The sequence below is a fragment of the Peromyscus leucopus genome, chromosome X, assembly GCF_004664715.2.
Source record: "Peromyscus leucopus breed LL Stock chromosome X, UCI_PerLeu_2.1, whole genome shotgun sequence".
Lineage (NCBI taxonomy): Eukaryota > Metazoa > Chordata > Mammalia > Rodentia > Cricetidae > Peromyscus > Peromyscus leucopus.
Genome location: NC_051083.1, coordinates 138,065,014 through 138,083,848, shown reverse-complemented (window position 1 = coordinate 138,083,848; position 18,835 = coordinate 138,065,014). Strand labels below are relative to the sequence as shown.

The 18,835-nt window shown below is 36.2% G+C and overlaps 1 protein-coding gene across 1 annotated transcript; it reads left to right on the top strand.

Moving 5' to 3' along the window:
• Positions 1–9,841: 9,841 nt before the first annotated feature.
• On the top strand, positions 9,842–10,505 carry LOC114687039 (guanine nucleotide-binding protein G(I)/G(S)/G(O) subunit gamma-2-like). Its single transcript, XM_037199253.1, has one exon. It carries the CDS (start codon positions 10,110–10,112, stop codon positions 10,320–10,322), a length of 213 nt encoding a protein of 70 aa, XP_037055148.1. The 5' UTR covers positions 9,842–10,109; the 3' UTR covers positions 10,323–10,505.
• Positions 10,506–18,835: the final 8,330 nt, after the last annotated feature.

Genomic DNA, 18,835 nt, shown 5'->3' with positions numbered 1-18,835 from the left:
CTTGAGAGACTAGTCTTATGGTGGAGGTACGTCTACCACCAGCTCTGATAACCATGTTTACTGGCCCAATTCTGGGAAGTTTTTGGGTCCATGCTGCCACCCAGTCGTGTGCCACCCAAGACTTATAAACTTATAAACTCCTGTTTGGCAGCAGGGCCTCTTAAAAGAGCCATGTGTTTTTTGCTGCTAATCCTGAGTCAGGAAGCTGTCTCTTAAAGGAGCCGTGCTTCTGCTCACTGCCAGCAAACAGAGCCCACCTGAGAAAATGCAGCTACCAAGAAGCCATTCTTGACTCTGTTTCTATGTGCCTAGAGTCCCTTTTTAAACTTTTGTCAGGGTTTATGAAGAAATTCTGGCCCCAAGTTGGACTGCCATATGTAATTGAGTGTTTCCTGTTCTGACAACCTGATCCCAAATAACCAATTCAGATGCTGAATATTACTTATAAATGCTTGAATGATAGCTCAGGCTTGTTACTAGCTAACGCTTACACTTAAATTAACCCATATTTCTATTTTGCTTTGTCACATGGATCATGGCTCGTTACCTCATTTTTACCCATTCTACTTCCTGGGTGGCTGCCTGGCATCATGTGGTTTCTGTACTTAAGTCTACATGGTAGATTACATTTATTGTTTGTATATAATGAACCATCCCTGCATCTCTTGGTTGAAGCTGATAGATATGACAATTTTAGATGACCTTTTTCTTGTGTTCTTGAATTTGGTTTTAAGTGCTTGAAAATTTTTATGTCTATGTTCAACAGAGAGTTTGGCCTTTGATTTTAATTGTTTGGGTATCAGAGTAATACTGATTTTGTAAAAAGGAAGTCTTCCAAATAAATTGTTTAAAAATATGAACAGAACATGAGAGATCCCTGGGAAACCATGAGAATACATAATCTTGTATTACTGGTATAGAAGAAGGATACCATAACAAGGAAGCATAATGGATATTTTAATGAAAGCATAGAAAATATTTCCTAAACCTAGAGAAAGAGATTTCCATCTATCCAATAAAATACTAAAGTATACAGGACCAGAAAAGATACTACCCATGATATAGTTAAAATATTAAAAACACAGAATAAAGAAAGTGTATTGAAAGCTTCATAAGAGAAAGATTGAGTAACTTATAAAGGCAGGCCAATCAGAATAATACCTTATTATTCAACAGAAACTTTTAAAGTCAGAAAGGGCTTGGAAAGTGATAATTTCTGAAGGACCACAGTTTTCAACACAGGCTATTATATGCAATAAAACTATTGAAATTTAAGGGGAAAATAAAACCTTTCAATGATAAAAACAGATTAAATGAATACATGACCACTAAGCCATCTCTACAGAGGATATTGGAAGGAATACTTCAGTCTGAAGAGAAGGATAAACACACACAAGTGATCACCAAGAATAAATAAAAAATTCCAAAATAGTAATAACAAGTTTAAGAAACACCACAAAACAACAAAACGACCAAAATTAACTCACATTGTTTAATAGTACCTCTTAATAGTAATTGTTTCAATTCCCCCAATCAAAATGGCACACACTAGTATATTGGATTAGAAAACAAGATCCATCTTCTTACTACCTTTAAGAAACATACCTCACTATCAATGATAAGTACCATCTTTCAATAAGAGGATGAAAAATGGTATTCCAAACAAATGGAATGAAGAAATAGGCAAATCTATTTCTAATATCAGAAAAAAATAGACTTCAAGTTAAATATAGTCAGAAGAGATAATAGGGTCACTTCATATTCATTAAAGGAAAAACACACCCAAAGATATTACAATTATAAGTATATATGCACCAAACTTTGGTGCATCCAATTTCATAAATGAAATATGACTATATCAAAAACCACAGATTAATCCCAACATAGTGACAGTGGGTGACTTAAATACCCCAGTAGACAGTTCACCTGAACAAAAATCAGACAGAAAAATATTGGAGCTAATTGATATCACAAAAAAATGGACCTAATAGACATCTACAGAACATTACACTCAAACATTAAATACACACATTCTTCTTGGCAGCTCATGGAATTTTCTAAAAAAAAAATCTACCACATATTAGGACACAAAGCAAGTCTCAACAAATATAGTAAAATTGAAATAACACCCTGAATTTTAAAAGACTACAATGGATTAATTCTAGATATCAACAGCAATAGGAGCTATAAAAAGGACATAAACATGGAGATTAAATAATAAGTGCTGGATGATAATTGGGTAAAGGGAGATATCAAGTAGAAAAATTTAAAATTCCTAGAGTGGAATGAAAATGAAAATACAACATACCAAAATCTATGTGATGTAAAGAAGGAAGTTCTAAAAAGGAAAGGCTATAACACCAAATGCCTATATAAAATTTTTTGAGAGGCCACAAATCAATAATTTAAAGATGCACCTAAAGAACTTGGAAAAACAAGAACAAACAACATGGGAATATGGGAATAAGTAATCAAAATCAAGACTAAAATTAATGAAATATAAATGGAAAAAATAAACAGAATCAACAAAACAAAGAGTTGGTTCTTTGAAAAAGTTAACAAGATTTACCAATCTTTAGCCAAATTAACCAAAAGAAAAAGACTGAAATTAATAAAATTAAAAATGAAAAGGGAGACATTGCTATTGGTGGAAGTATTAAGGCAACTCCACGTAGTTAAAAGGGAGGTTTATTTTGTGGGGTAACTTACAAGTAAAGGGATAGGTTACAAGGTCCAGGTAAGGTGTAGTGCAGTCCAGCAGTGTTCTCTGGAGAACTCTGCTTGATCTACCTCCAGCGTCCAGGATCCAAGAACCAAGAGAGCCGGCATATCGGATCTCAGGTCTTAAGTGCTCCTATCTCGGCCCCGCCTCACTGTTACTGGAAGCCTCAATGGGGGTAGTACTTCCAAGTCAAAGCTGGAACACATTGCAACAGACATTGAGGAAATTTAGAGACTCATAAACACATATTTTTATCTTCTGTAAAATCCAAAAGAAATGGATGCATTTGTAGATACATATGACCTATCAAAGCTAGACCAAGATGGAGTAAATAATTTAAACAGATCCATAACAAACAATGAGCTAGAAAAAATAACTAAAAATTGCATAACTACAAAGAAATGTCCAGGGTAATATGAATTCAGCAAAGAAGAGTTAACACCAATTCTCCTCTCACAGTTCTTGGTGTCAGAAAGTTCATGATCAGGCACTGGCACATACAGTCTGGAGAGGATTGCCTTGTGCTTCAGAGATAGAACTTCTTACTCTTTTCCACAGTGAAGTATGCTAGCTAGGTTTTTGTCAACTTAGCACAAGCTAGAGAGTTATTAGAGAGGAGGGAGCCTCAATTGAGAAAAATGCTTCCATAAGATTAAGCTGTAGGCAAGATTGTAGGGCATTCTCTTAATTAGTGACTGATGGGGGAGGGCCCAGCCCATGGTGGGTGGTGCTATCCCTTGGCTTGGTAGCCCTGTGTTCTATAAGAAAGTAGGCTGAGCAAGCCATGGGAAGCAAGCCAGTATGCAGCATCCCTCCATGGCCTCTGCATCAGCTCCTACCCTCGGGTTCCTGCCCTATTAGAGTTCCTTTCCTGACTTCCTTTGATAATGAACTGTGAAGTATAAGTGTACACCAAATATCCCCTTTCTTTCCTTAGTTGCTTTTGTCATGGTATTTTATCACAGCAATAGTAACCCTGACTAAAATAAGAGGGAATGCAAAAGGGATCTATCTTATACCATCTAGCCATTTGCTAAGGTTGCTGTCCAATCCAAGAGGGCTCTGTGCTCATGAATTAATTATATCCTAAAGGACTCACATTTTAATGCAATCACATTGGAGCTAAAGTTCCAACAGATATTTTCCTTTTATGGTCTTATATTTTTTTTCATTTTCTTACACACACACACACACACACACACACACACACACACACACACACATATATATATATATTCTCCCACTTTTTCATTTTCTTACACACACACACACACACACATATATATATATATATATATATATATATATATTCTCCCACTTTATTCTCGCTTTCTCACCACTCTTCTCCCTTTTAGTCCCCTTTGTTTCCCTAGACAATTTCACTATTACTTTCATTTAATATATACATACATGATATTATGCAAATATGCAAAATTCAGGAAACACAAATGAAAACAATGTTTGGTTTTCTGAGATTCACTTAATACACTTATTAAGATTACCCCCAATTATATCTATTTTTCTAGAAATGTCCTAATTTCATTCTTTATGGCTAAAAAAAATTCCATTGGGTATATATCATATTTCTTTTAATTAATTAATTAGTTAATTAATCAATTGGTTTTTCAAGACAAGGTTTCTCTGTGTAGCCCTGGCTATCCTGGAACTCTCTTTGTAGACCAGGTAGGCCTCAAACTCACAGAGATCTGCTTGCCTCTGTCTCTTGAGTGCTGGATTAAAGGCATGCACCACCATGCCCAGCTTATCATATTTCTTTTTAAACATTTGAAAAATATTTATTTTTATTATTTTTAATTATATGTGTGTGCAGAGCATATGTACACATGAGTGCAGGTGTCTGAAGTGACCACAGGCATCAGATCTCTGGTGAAGCTAAATAACTGATCATATTCTTGTTAACTGTATATAATTTATCTTTTGTGATCAGTCTATGTTGATAGCCCATTTTATTGGATTGCTTGTTTTCTTTTATTATTATTATATTTTTTATTATTTAAAACAATTCTTAAATTTAAATATATTTTTATCATATTCTTCTCCTCCCCCAGGACCTTCTAGATCCTCTCCCCTTCCCTACTCACCCAACTTTAAATTCTTTCTCAAAATACAAATAAAAATAATACAACAACAAAATCAAGGAAACAAAATAAAACACCATCCAAAGAGGGAAAAAAACTCTAACCAAATAAAAACACACATAAAAACTGTGGAGTTTATTTATATGTTGATCAACTGCTCCAGAACATGAGGCCTGGCCTGGAGTGGTTGATATACCCACTGTCCCTCAATTGTAGAAAACTGATTTTCCCTCTCTCAACAGGTATAAGTGAAAGTTCAGTTAACTTTTACCCTAGTGGCTAGGTTTTCATTCACTCATTCCTTTTTTAAAATATGACATAATAAAACAAAATATGATTAGGATCAAACAAAAACTGTAACATAGAAGCTGGACAAGACAAACAAACAGAAGGAAAAGAGCTCAAGAGAAGGCACAAGAATCAGAGACCCACTCATTCACACACTCAGGAATCCCATAAAAATACTAAACTGGAAACCATAATATATACACAGAGGACTTGGTGCAGACCCATGTTGTCCCTATGCATGATGCTTCAGTCTCTATGAGTTCATATGAGCTTTGATCTTGTTGATTTAGAACGGTCTTGTTTTCTTGGTGCCCTCCATCTCCTCTGGCTCTTACACTCTTCTGCCTCCTCTTCCTCGGGGTTTCCTGAGCTCTGAGGTGAAGGATTGCTTGTTTTCTTACTGTTCAATATTGTTTCAGTTCTTTCTGTATTCTAGTTATTAATCTGTCAGATGTGTAGATGGCAAAATTTTCTTCTGTTCTGTAAGCTGTCTCTTTACTTATCTGTTTCCTTTACACTACAGAAACTTTAAAAAATTTTCATGACATCCTATTCATCAAGTGTTAGTCTTATTTCCTGAGTTACTAGAGTCCCATTTAGAAAGTCTTTGCCAATGCCTATGTCTTGAAGTGATTTCCCCACATATCCTCTAACAGTTTTAGTGTCTCTGGTCTTATATTAATGTCTTTGATCTATTTGGAGCTCTTTTTCTTTTTTGTAGTATGAGGGATAAGGATCTAGTTTCTTTCTTATACATCTGAATATCCATTTTTTTCCAGCATCATTTGTTAAAGAAGCTTTCTTTTCCAATGATAATTTTTGACATCTTGGTCAAAAATCAGATGGCTATAGCTTAGTGGGTTTATATCTGGTTCTTCTATTCTGTTTGACATTCATGTCTATTTTATTTTCAAATATTAGTATGGATTTGTAATATGAGATTAAGTATAGTGATATCTTTGGTATAACATGAATCTTAAAAGGTTTTAGTAATAGAAACCCTGAGTAATAAAATATTGGGGTGATAGCTGAGAGATCAGAGGACTAGAACAAGCCAGCCACAAGCTCTTACTGCTAGGAAATCCTCAGCCCAAGAGAGCTACTTCCTGTATACTCACTCCTATATACCTTTCTGTGCCCTGCCATCTTACTTCCTCTCTTCTCCCAGCTACATCACTTCCTCTTTCTACCCAGCTCTATCACTTCCTGTCTGTCTGTACAGACAGACCTCCAGACCTCTATGGTTAACTAGTGCTGGGATTAAAGGTGTGTACCACCGTGCCTGGCTCTGTTCCCAGTATGGCCTTGAACTCACAGAGATCTGGATGAATCTCTGCCTCCCAAATGCTAGGATAAAAGGCATGTGCTACCACAGCCTGACCTCTATATTTAATATAGTGGCTGGCTTTTTTTTTAGATCCACAGGAAGCTTTATTTGTTAGAATACAAATAAAATATCACCACACTTTGGCATATTTATTTTTGCTCAGGATTTCTCTGGCTATCTGAGGTATTTTGTACTTCCAAATGAAATTTAATATTTTTTTCTACTTTTGTGAAGAACAAGACTAAAATTTTGTTGGGGATTTCACTGAGTCTATAGATTGCTTTTGGTAAGATTTCTATTTTCACGATCTTCATATCCATGAACATAGGAATTCTGTCTTCTGTGTTCTTTAATTTCTTCCTTCAGTGTTTTAAAACTTTGACTGTAGATGCATTTTGATTCCTTAGTTAGATTTATTACAAAGTATTTTCTAGTAATTGTGAATGGGATTTTTTACCTGATTTCTTTTTTATTTTGTTTGTCACTGGTATATGGAAAGGCTATTGATTTTTGTGTGTTAATTTTGTACCCTTCAACTTTGCTGCAAGTGTTTATTAGTCCTAAGAATTTTCTGGTGGAATTTTTTTTTTTGAGTCTCTTATTCATAGAATAACATCATCTACAAATAAGGATTCTTTGACTTTTTTTTATTTCCAATTTGTATTCCTTTTACTTGCTTCTCTTGTTTTACTGTCCTAATACTTCCAATACTATGTTAAATGAATAGAGACTGTGCAACTTGTCTTGTTCCTGGTTTTAATGGAAATTCTTTCTGTTTTTCCCCATTTAGTGTAATGTTGGTCATAGCTTTGTCATATATGCCCTTTATTATGTTGAGGTATGTCACTTCTCTTCCTAAATTTGCAAGAGTTTTTCTTTCATGAAGGGTGTTAAATTTTGATAAATGCATTTTTCTACACCTATTAGAATGTGAAATGTGATTTCTGTACTCAACTGCATTTATGTGATTGTTGCATTTATTGATTTGCATATGTTCAAGCATCCCCATATCTCTGGAGTAAAGACAACTTGGTCATGGTGGATGATCTTTTTCAAAAAACAGATATGATCTGTCCACAAAGGTCTTTCAGATACTGTAGGGAGAGACAGTCAATAAGTAAACACATATAAACAGCCTGTCCTATCCTTTATAAGGGAAAAGCATAGAGAATACTAGGGCCATATAAACCTACTCTTGTCTAAACTGAACAATCAAAATATTTTGCTGTTAATTGTATGTTTACATTGGAAGCAAAATGATCAATAAATGTGAAGTGAACAAATGCTGAATTTTTGTATGTATATCATTTAATTTCCACTCACATCATAAGAGTCACTGTTCATCCTTTGCAATATTTCTATGATAAGTTTTTTTTAAATTTCTGATCTTGCTATTTGCATAGTGAATGTTATAACACTGTGGTTTTGAATACCATTTCCCTAATGAATAATAATGATAGTATAATCTTTTCAAGTTTTTAATTAGTTATTTGGGCATATTTTTTGTGAGATCTTAATTCACATTTTTTTTCATGTTGGATTATATCATTATTGTAGAGTTCTTTTAAGTCACTCATTCTAACGTTTCTTTATTGTGTCTACCAACAACTGAACTCAGACCTGGAAAAAATAGTTTTTCAATTTTTTTTATTTCTAATGAGACATGCTTTTGGGTTTTATGTGAGAAATCTTTGCCTAACTCATTATTAGTTTCCTATTACAGTTATAGCAAATTATATTAACATAATGGCTTAAAATAACACATTTATTATCTTAATTCTTAGAGTCAAAAACATAAAATGGCTCTTGTGAAGCTAAAATTACATTGCTGACAAAGGTATTTTACTTTAAAGTCTTAGAGACAATCTCTTTCCTTGCCTTCTACCTTATAGAGATCTCTTGTATTCCTTATTGCTTGGTCCCCTTCTTCCACCTTTAAAGATCATCATTCCAACTTCTGTATCTATCTTTTTTGTGTGTGCATCTATGTACCTATTGTTTTCCTCTAGTAAGGACCTTTGCAATCACTCTGGGTCCATCACTATGATCCAGGACAATGTTCCTATTTCAACTTCTCTAATTATATCTTCAAAGCCCCTTTTGTCATGTAAGACAAAATATTTACTGATTCCAGGAACAAAAAGGAGACATCTTTGTGGAGCTACTTGTCCATCCCATCATAGTCACAAAGATTTTCTACCATATTTTATCACTATGGGTTTAATTTTTATATTTAGGTTTATGATCCTCTTTCAATTAATTTTTGAGTGGTATGAGGTAACACCTACTTGTTTTACATAAAGACATTCAGCCATGTTTTCCTTTGACTTTCCTGGAATCTATAGTTACTCCAGGTTGTATACTCACACATAAAGATTTGGAACTAGGAGCTACAAATAAGAGAGAATATATAACATTTGTATTTCTGGGTTCTGATTACTTGGTATATCTTCTAGTTACACCCATTTGGACAAAGTGGAATGCTACAGAATGGGAAAGATTTTTTCTTACCAGCTACATATAAGATAGAGGGCTAATATCTAAAATATATAAAGAACTAAAAAAAAACCTGGAGATTAAGACAAACAACCCAATTTTTAAAATCTAAACAGAGAGTTCTCAAAAAATGAAACATGAATGGCTGAGGAACACTTAAAGAAATGTTTGACATAATTAGTCATCAAGGAAATACAAATTAAAACCACTTTGAAATTTCTTTTTTTAAAACCCCATTTTTTTTTTTATTGCCCGGATGATCCTCAATGGTCTGGGGTGCAGGCTTCACTTTGAGATTTCATCTTACCCCATTCAGAATGGCCAAGGCTCACAAGTGACAGCTCATGTTGATAAGGAGTAAGGAAAACACTCATTTACTGCTGGTGGGAGTGCAAAATTATACATTCACTATGGAAACCAGGGTAGCAGTTCCCCAGGAAGTTTGGAATAGATCTACCTCAAGATCCAGCTATATCACTCTCAGAAATATACCTAAAGGGCCCTATATCCTACTACAGAGACACTTGCTCATTCATGTTCATTACTATTCTATTCATAATAGCCAGAAATTGGAACTATCCTAGATGTTCAACAGATGAATGGACAAAGAAAATGTGGTATATTTACACAATGGAATATTACTCAGCTGTTTAAAAAACTAAAATCATGAAATTCACAGGCAAATGGATGGAGCTAGAAAAAATCATTCCAAGTGAGGTAACCCAAACCCCAAAAGACAAATACATTATATAATTATATATTCACTTATATGTGGTTATTAGCTTTTAAGTCTTTAATAAACAGACTACAATCTGTATAACCACGGAAGTTATGTATAGAGTAAGGGACTAGGGTGGAAGAGAAAGATCTCCCGAGGAAGGGTAAATAGTATACACACACACACACACACACAATTATGGATCAACTAAATGAATGGGGCAAAATTAGAACAGGAAGATTGAATGGAGAGGAGGGAAGGAAGATAGTAAATGAAAGAATATAGAGAGGGACAGCTAAACCAAGGGCCATTTGAGGGGTCATATGGAAACCTACTATAGTAGAAGCTTCTTAAAATAAATACGAACCAAGCCTCAGGAGCCAAGCAAGTTAGATCTGCCAGTGAGCCTCCAGCCTTGAAAATTGTCAAGAGTGTCTGAAAACCCTGTCCAGCTCTCCAATGGTCAGCAACAACATTGCCAGCATAGTACAAGCCAGGAACCTGGTAGAGCAGCTGAAGATGGAAACCAACATTGACAGGATAAAGGTGTCCAAGGTGGCTGCGGACTTGATGGCCTACTGTGGGGCACATGCCAAGGAAGACCCCCTGCTTATCCCAGTCCCAGCCTCAGAAAATCCCTTTGGGGAGAAAAAGTTCTGCACTATCCTTTAAGTCTCTGAAAGGAGGCTGAAGAGTGCCTGGGCTCCTGGGATATTGGTGTAGATTTCCTAACAAAATGATGTCTTTCTCATGTGCAGCATTTAAAGACAGGAAGACCATTCTGGACACTCTGGGCTGTGCATGTTTAATGAACTGTCCCCTTATGAGAATGGAAACTGATTCCATGTCCCAACTTTAGAGATCTTACCCGGCAGGCCTGCCTGGAGGAGGGGAATGTATAAGAAATAAAATAAAATAAAAAAGTAAAATATATACATATATGAAAGAATTCTAAATGGAATCACCAAATAACGAGACAGACAAAGCCCCATCTAGACATCTCTCACCACTAAATGAAACCTCCAGTGCCACCTAATCGAGTTGTTAGCCAAAAGGGGCCCATGGAAACCCCCAAACAACCCAAGCCATTACCAAGATTGTTGGTGGCTCTCCATAAACTGATGGTAAGGTCCTATTGCTGAAGACAACACATACACAACTCATTGAACACAGAGTAGTCAAGCTGGTGCCTACCTAGAACCTTCACCCCTACTGTCTAGTATCCGTGGTATTGGAAGGTACTCTGCATACCACCCAAGGAGAAAGATAAACAACAACTCAGCTACAAACCCTCTGATCTACAATGGTGACCTGCCTGCATGATACACTATTTGTTTGTGCAATAGTGACACTAACCTTGTAGGAGTAACCAACCAATATCTGATTAGACTGATTAGATTTAAGACCCACTGCATGAGATGGAACCCATGCCTGACATTGGTCAGGTGGTCCAGAACTTGAGACTGGATAGGCCATAGACCCAGAGAAGAACCAAATACTATGTTCTGCTAAAAGAATATAACAATAAAATTACTTCTTTTTTTTTTTTTTTTTTTTTTTTTTTTGGTTTTTTCGAGACAGGGTTTCTCTGTGTAGCTTTGCGCCTTTCCTGGATCTCGCCTTGGAGACCAGGCTGGCCTCGAACTCACAGAGATCCGCCTGGCTCAGTCTCCCGAGTGCTGGGATTAAAGGCGTGCGCCACCACCGCCCGGCTTTTTTTTTTTTTTTTTTTTTTTTGATAAAATTACTTCTAATGACATTCTGCTATACACATTGATCAGTGTCTTGTTCAGCCATCATCAGAGAAGCTTAGTAGATGGGAACAAATACACAGACCCACATCTGGGCACTGTACAAAGAGTGAGAGACCTTGAAACACTCAATTCTAAATGGGATGTCCCCATCAAATCCCTCCCTTCAGGGCTCAGGGAACTTTGTGGAAGAGGAGGTGGAAAGATTGTAAGAACCAGTGGGGATGGAAGACACCAAGGAAACAAGGCTTTCTAGATATAACCTGGTTGACATCTATATGAACTCACGGAGATGGTGGCAGCATGCTTAGGGGCTGCTCTGGTCTAAGCCACATGGGGTTCCAGCATTGAGAGGGAAGTAGACACAAGCCTGCATCCCTAACCCAGAAGCTATCTTCAGTTGACAACTTTCACAAAGGAAAAATTAGTTACCTTCAACAGAGTCTCCCTAGGTATATAAACCATACTTAAGGGCAGGCCCTAGGCCCAGTAGTTGATAGTTAACACAAAATTAACTCAGTGGTATTTTAGAGGGTGGGGTTTTTTGTTTTTGTTTGTTTGTTTTGTTTTGTTTGTCTCCTAATGCTTTGTCTGGGCATTTTATTTTGGGGAAGGGGCTCATAATGCTTTGTCTGGGCTTTTTTTTTTTTTTTTTTTTTTTTTTTTTACTTTACAGGTCTTTTCCTCATATTATGGTTAACGATTTTGTTTTCTGTGATATTTCTGTTTGTGCAAGTGTGTGTGTGTGTGTGTCTGTCTGTCTGTCTGTAGGTGTTTCTTGTCTTTTTTCTTTCTTTTATTAAGGACTTTTTTATTCATTTTACATACCAACTACAGATCCTCCTCTCTTCCCTCCTCCCACCCCTCCAGCCTCCTCCACAACACACCTCCTATTCCCTCCTCCCACAGAGTAAGGCCTCCCATGGGGAGTCAGCAGAGCCTGGTCCATTCAGTAGGGGCAGGTCCAAGCCCCTACCCCTGCATCAAGGCTGTGCAAGGTGTCCCACCATAGGTAGTGGGCTACAAAAAGCCTGCTCTTGCACCAGGGATAGATCCTTAAGCAGATCAAGCTACACGACTGTCTCACCTATGCAGAGGGCCTAGTCCAGTCCCATCAGGGCTCCACAGCTATTGGTCCACAGTCCATGAGTTCCCACTAGTTTGGTTTGGTTGTCTCTGTACACTTCCCCATCATGATCTTGATGCTCCTTGCTCATAGAATCCCTCGTCTCTCCCTTCAACTGAACTTCTGGAGCTTGGTGTGGTGCTTGGCCATGGATCTCTGCATCTGCTTCCATCAGTTACTGGATGAAGGCTCTATGATGTTCTTGTCCTTTTTCTTTGGCTCCCTTTTTCTGTTTGTTTGTTTATTTGTTTGTTTTGACCTATTCTGTTTGTCTGTTTTTAGTTGCTTGTTTGTCTTCTAATGAGAAAGAAAATGAAAGGGTGTGGATTTGGGTAGGTGAGAAGGGTAGGAGGATCTGGGATGATTTGGGGTGGGGAAACAGTGATCAGAATATATAATAAAATAAAATTCAGAAAAAAAATAAAAGAAGCCTCTGACCTAATCATTGGTTTAAACCACTGCTGAATTCAAAATAAATAGACTATTGGGAGGTGGTACAACTGTGGAAAGTGGGGCCTAGCTGGAAAAATAGGTCTCAGGGAATATACTTTTCAAGGGTAGGTATATCTTTATTTGCCTCCTTCATGTTACTTCTATATATTGCTTCCTGGATGTCATTAGGTAGATAGGGTTCCTCCCTTCTGCCTTTCTGCTATGGTTTTTCTCCTTTGCAATAAGACCTCAAAAAAATCAATAGAGCCAGCTGTCCATGGATTTGGAGTTTTTAAAACCATGAAGAAAATGAAATTACATTTTTAAAATTTACCTTTATCAGCTACTAGTCAAAGTGTTGAAACATTTGACTAACCTATAGGATACATAGAAATTGAGTATTTTATAAATTACTAGTAGAAATCCTAAATGGTAAAGTCACTTTGGAAAACAGTGTCATAATTTCTTTAGTACTAAACATGTAATTGCCACAAATACCCAGCTATCATATTTCTGAATATTTATCCCTGAGAAATGACTTATGTTTATACAAAAACATGTTCATGAATTAAATATCAATTTTTAATAAAGTTAAGTAGTGGAAAATTTCAGATACCATTCAAAAGGAGAGTGGTTGAACATGCCCTGTTCTACCTGTACCACAGAATACAACTCAGCAATAAAACTGGACTACAAATAAAAGTAACAAATTTGCTACCATTCAAGTTACTATCCTTAATGAAAGGATGGTTCTAAAATGTTACATTCTATATAGTTCCACTTCTATAGCATTCTCAGAACGACAAAACTTTAGAAATTAATATTAGTAGTTTCTAGGGGACAAGAATTTCATAGTATGTGGCAAACAGTGATTAATAATATAAAAAGGTTGTATACAGGAGTTTCCTCATGGTTATGGAAGAATTCTGTGTCTTTATTGTAGTGGTGATTACATGAAGCAAAACACTAATGCCGATTTAAAATACTGAAAACTGAATAAAATCTAGTTAATTATAACAGCCATAATATATCATTGTCAAATTCCTAGTTTAGATGCTATTCTAAAGGCATTACTATATTACCATTGGAAACTAGTTGAAGGGCTCACAAGATTTTATGGACTATTTAGCCATTTCCTAATTTTAAAAACTTTTTGCATTTTTAGGACATTATAGATAGATCTAAATTCCCTTTTGGTCACCATTCCTGATTTTTTTAAAGGCTTATAGAATTTTTCTTCATCATGAAGTGGTTCATGTAACAGAAAACTAGCATTTAGGCTTGAAGTTATAGAAATCAATCCTTCTCAGTTGGTGGTATAATTTGGAAGGTTTTAGGAAATGCTGACCTGCTGAAGAAATATGTCACTAGGGGTGGGCCTGAGAGTTTCCATCCATACACCATTTCCAGTTCCTACTCTCTTCTTCATGGTGCAGTGTGAGGTGTAAGTTCTTAGCTTCTTGCTTCAGGTGCCATGTCTGACAATTGTTTCCATGCTACTTTCCTGCTAATCCTTTATCTCTCTGCCATGTCTTCTAGAACCTCAATGATGTTCTTCAGTATTATGGTCTTCCCAACTGTAGCCTATAACTGTGAGGTTCCCACAGGTTCCAGCATCACATCTTTGTTTAGATTCTTCTGGGAAGGATTCAACAAAGCCCACTCTTCCCGAGTGAAGTCCATATGCACATTGTCATAGTCATAGGTCACTGCCTTCTTTATTCAGCTTTCCATGGCAAATGTCTCAAAGCTTAGGTATTTCACCATCTTGTGGTCTCAAAAGGCAATCCAGGCTTCATCCTCACAGCTTCAGGCAATGAACTCAGTATGTCCTCACTGGGGCTCTGCCATGTGTCCTGTCTTTCCAGCTCCCCCATGATCTCTACTCAGTGTGAAGTGTGAAGCAGCACTTGCACAGAAAACAAAACCAGTTCCTCTTCAAAGCCAAGCCTCCCATTCCTGATTTTATTTACTTTATCTGTTCTAAAACCCCAGAAACCACTACTATCATAAGCTTTCTTGTTTATTTGTTCATAAAATACTTTCTGTTTTAATGAACACACACATATATATAGTCATAAAATATATGAAAATACATGATATTGTTTTGTTCACTACTTTCTATACTTTTCATATCAATATTATTATAATGTAACTTGTTTAGTCAGTGTTATATTTTCAATATATATCCATACCAATATTATTTATTATGATTCCTGAATAACATTCCATCACATATAAAATTTTATTTCTCTATTATTAAACATTCAGACTGTTTTCAAAATTTTTAAATATTTCAGAAAATGTTATTTTACACATATATGTGTGTTTTTCTCTAGGAAAGAAATGGAAGCAGTATGTCACAGGTTATTACCATCTTCACTTTTATCAGAACTAGCAGATATACCCCAAGATTTCCCATAATTTTGGTAAAATTAAGTCTTTTTCTCTAAATGTTACTTAATAAAATCAATCCATCTAATGCAGTCTCAAAATGGGGCTTTATATGAATAAATACCTGTTTAAAATATAAAAAAATACTACAATAAATTTACATTTAAATTTTTTTCTGTTAATTCAACTCATAATGTAGTGCAAACTCCATCAAAAAAAATAATTTTCACATATTTACTTCCTTACATGTTGACTCAGTAAATATCTGATCCTCCAGACTCTATTCCCTCAAAAGACCGAAACATTCACATCTATCCTAAGTTAATTTTTTCTTCCTTTATAATTCTCTGCTATTTCCAATATAAATTAATAAAAAAAACTGGCTTGTTTTATTTTTCTGTCTTAGCCATTGTCCTGATCTTTGGAACAAAGTCCAGAACAGAATGTGCAGAGACAGAATTATCTTTAGTGAATATGTGAGGAGTCCAGGTTACTAATACTCTTTTTTCCATTCTTTTTCCTAGCATATGTGCTTGTGCAAGACAGGAGATTAGTTTTAAGTTTAAAGTTTAAACAGAAGAATGCAATTCTACAAGAAGAGCTTTAAAATTCCTCTCCTGTGTGCACAACCTACAGAAAAAAATATGTGCTAAAGGAAAAAGAAAAGACAAAAACAAACACAGAGCTTCCAGGGCAAAAACAGATAAGAATTGCCTAGATCAGAACAGCTGAAGCAAGAAGTATTAGCAAAACCATTTCAAGTTACAATTCTACTTGCAGAATCAGTTTCAACAATTTGAGTCCTTCAGCAGTGATGTCTTTATTTCCATGTTTGGTTAACAAATATTTCCAAAATTTATTCTGTGTCCAAAGTCCAAAATCACCTAGCTTATGAGAGAGGTGGAACAATCATAGAATAAACAAGGAATCTACTGTCTGATCTTAGAAACCTTTTAGTTTAGGATAGCAATAACATTTAATTTTAACTTTATTAGTATATGTTAGTTATACATATTAATGGAGTTCACTGTGATAGTTCCACACAGTACAACATGAACTGATCAAATCAGAATAATTACCACTTCTCTCTCCTTATAACTGTTTAAAAATGTTTTATGGTAATGAGACTCAAACCCCCATATATTATGCAAGTACTCTACCACTGACTTATGTCTCCAGCACCCTCTATTATTTATGTTTGGAGCCTACAAACTCCTCTCTCCTGGATCTTCAAAAATACATAATAAATTATTATGAATTATAGTTATCTCACTGTTATGACTCAACAGAACTGATTCTTTCTATGTAATTCTGTTTTGGTACCTATTGTCCACCTTCCTTAACCCTCTTTTTTCCACCTCTATCCTTTACAGTCTCTGGTAATCACTATTCTATATTCAGGCATATATTTTTATTTTAGAAGTAAAAAACAACCAGGTGGTGGTGGCGCACGCCTTTAATCCCAACACTTGGGAAGCAGAGGCAGGCAGATCTCTGTGAGTTTGAGGCCAGCCTGGTCTACAGAGTGAGTTCCAGGACAGGCTCCAAAGCTACACAGAGAAACCCTGTCTCGAAAAACAAAAACAAAAGCAAAAATAGAAGTGAAAAACAACAAGCACTGGTGAAGTTGTGTAGAAAATCTGATTCATTTCTGGTAGTAATGGTTCAGCTCTTGTGGAGAAGTCTGACAAATCCTCAGAAAGTTAAACACAGAATTACTTAGCAATTGTACTCCTTAGCATATATACAAAAGAACTGAAAACAGTTTTTTTTTTAAACAAAACGTGTGCATGAGTGTTCCTAAGTCCTATAGTATAATCATAAAATAAGAGAAATAGTCCAAATGACCAACAATGGATGCATATATAAACAAAATGGTATAACTATAAAATAATACACTATTTAGCCATGGAAAATAAAATTGTGATACATCTATGACATATATGTACCAGAAAACATGCTAAGTGAAATGTGCCAAACACCAAAGGACAAATATTTAAGATGCATATAGATATATAGATATAGATAGATGATAGATGATGATGATGATGAAGATAGATAGATAGATAGATAGATAGATAGATAGATAGATAGATAGATAAAGAATGGTGTGTTTTGTCCCCTTCTGTTCTGGGAAACAGGCTGACCAAAAGAAACATGAAATGGCATGGTGTAGCTGGAAAACTTTAGATGGGGAGGGTGCAGAAGAGAAAAAAGAGTAGGGAGAAGAGTCCAAGATTCAAAGTGTTATGCCACATTGGGATTTGGGAAGTAAGTCCATCTGTAAGCCAATGATGTTTGGGGAAATGAAAGTGAACATTCAAAATATGTGATTCCATGAACATCATACAGTAGAGGTCCCAGTCAAAAACTAAGAGTAAGAGAAAGTATTAGAAGAAATATGAAGTGGTGATGCCATTGTAAGGCATGCTCTTGCAAGTGCAGACACAATGACATCTGCAAGCTCTCCCTAGGTAGTTTGTGTAGAAGGGACCTGTAGGGACCAGACTGTTGTCATGGGAAAGAAGTGGTTAAACAAAAACAAAAGGACTCTGGCTTGGCTTCCTGGGGCTATTTAGGTGACATTTCCCTATAATCATCCTGTGAACTGTATCTCTACAAATTGTGGCATCAGTTTCACTTCATATTCCAAGTGAAAATGGACTTTTCCTGCCATATGTTATTTAAAATATTTCCCTCCGTGCCATATTGCACAGAAAAACACTAATCCCATAGAGGAAATTGGTCATGAAAAGCAGAAAATAAAAAGGTAAACAGTAGTACATTCCCAGGGCACTAAAGTCAGAGAAACAGAGCCACAGTCTCACACAGCCATTGCTTACATTATGAAGAGCATTAAGAGAAAATCTCCTACAGCAACTCTTAGTAATGGACTGCTTTTGCTTGGCTTGGGGCCACTCTACCTGTGGAATTTTTTTGTAGCAGCTACTCTTTGCAGTATCCTTTCTCGGTGATACCTAGGTTTTCATGCTTCCCCCATTTCCTTGAATTAGGCTTCAATGAAATTTCTGACATGTGTCTGATTAAAATTGTATTTTAGGGATACATAGAATGAAGGACAAATAGAATGCTCTAGTATTAAGTGAAGATCCCTTTTACTAACAATAGTGTCTTTTTTTTCTTTATTAAGAAATTTTTTGTTCATTTTACATACCAACCACAGATCCTCCTCTCATCCTTCCTCCCACCCCCATCAGCCTCCCCCCACCCCCCACCCCCACCCCCTGTCAATCCATTTCCCATCCCCTCCTCTGAAAAGATAAGGCCTCCCATGGGGAGTCAGCAGAGCCTGGTACATTCAGTTGAGGCAGGTCAAAGCCCCTCCCCCTGCACCAAGGCTCTGCAAGGTGTCCCACCATAGGTAATGGGCTCCAGAAAGCCAACTCATGCACCAGGAATAGATCCTGATCCCACTGCCAGGAGGCCCCTTAGACAGCCCAAGCTACACAACTGTCTCACCT

What these genes read in the sequence shown, in the direction of transcription:
- LOC114687039 (XM_037199253.1), top strand. Translation starts at nt 10,110, where the DNA reads ATGGTCAGCAACAACATTGCCAGCATAGTACAAGCCAGGAACCTGGTA.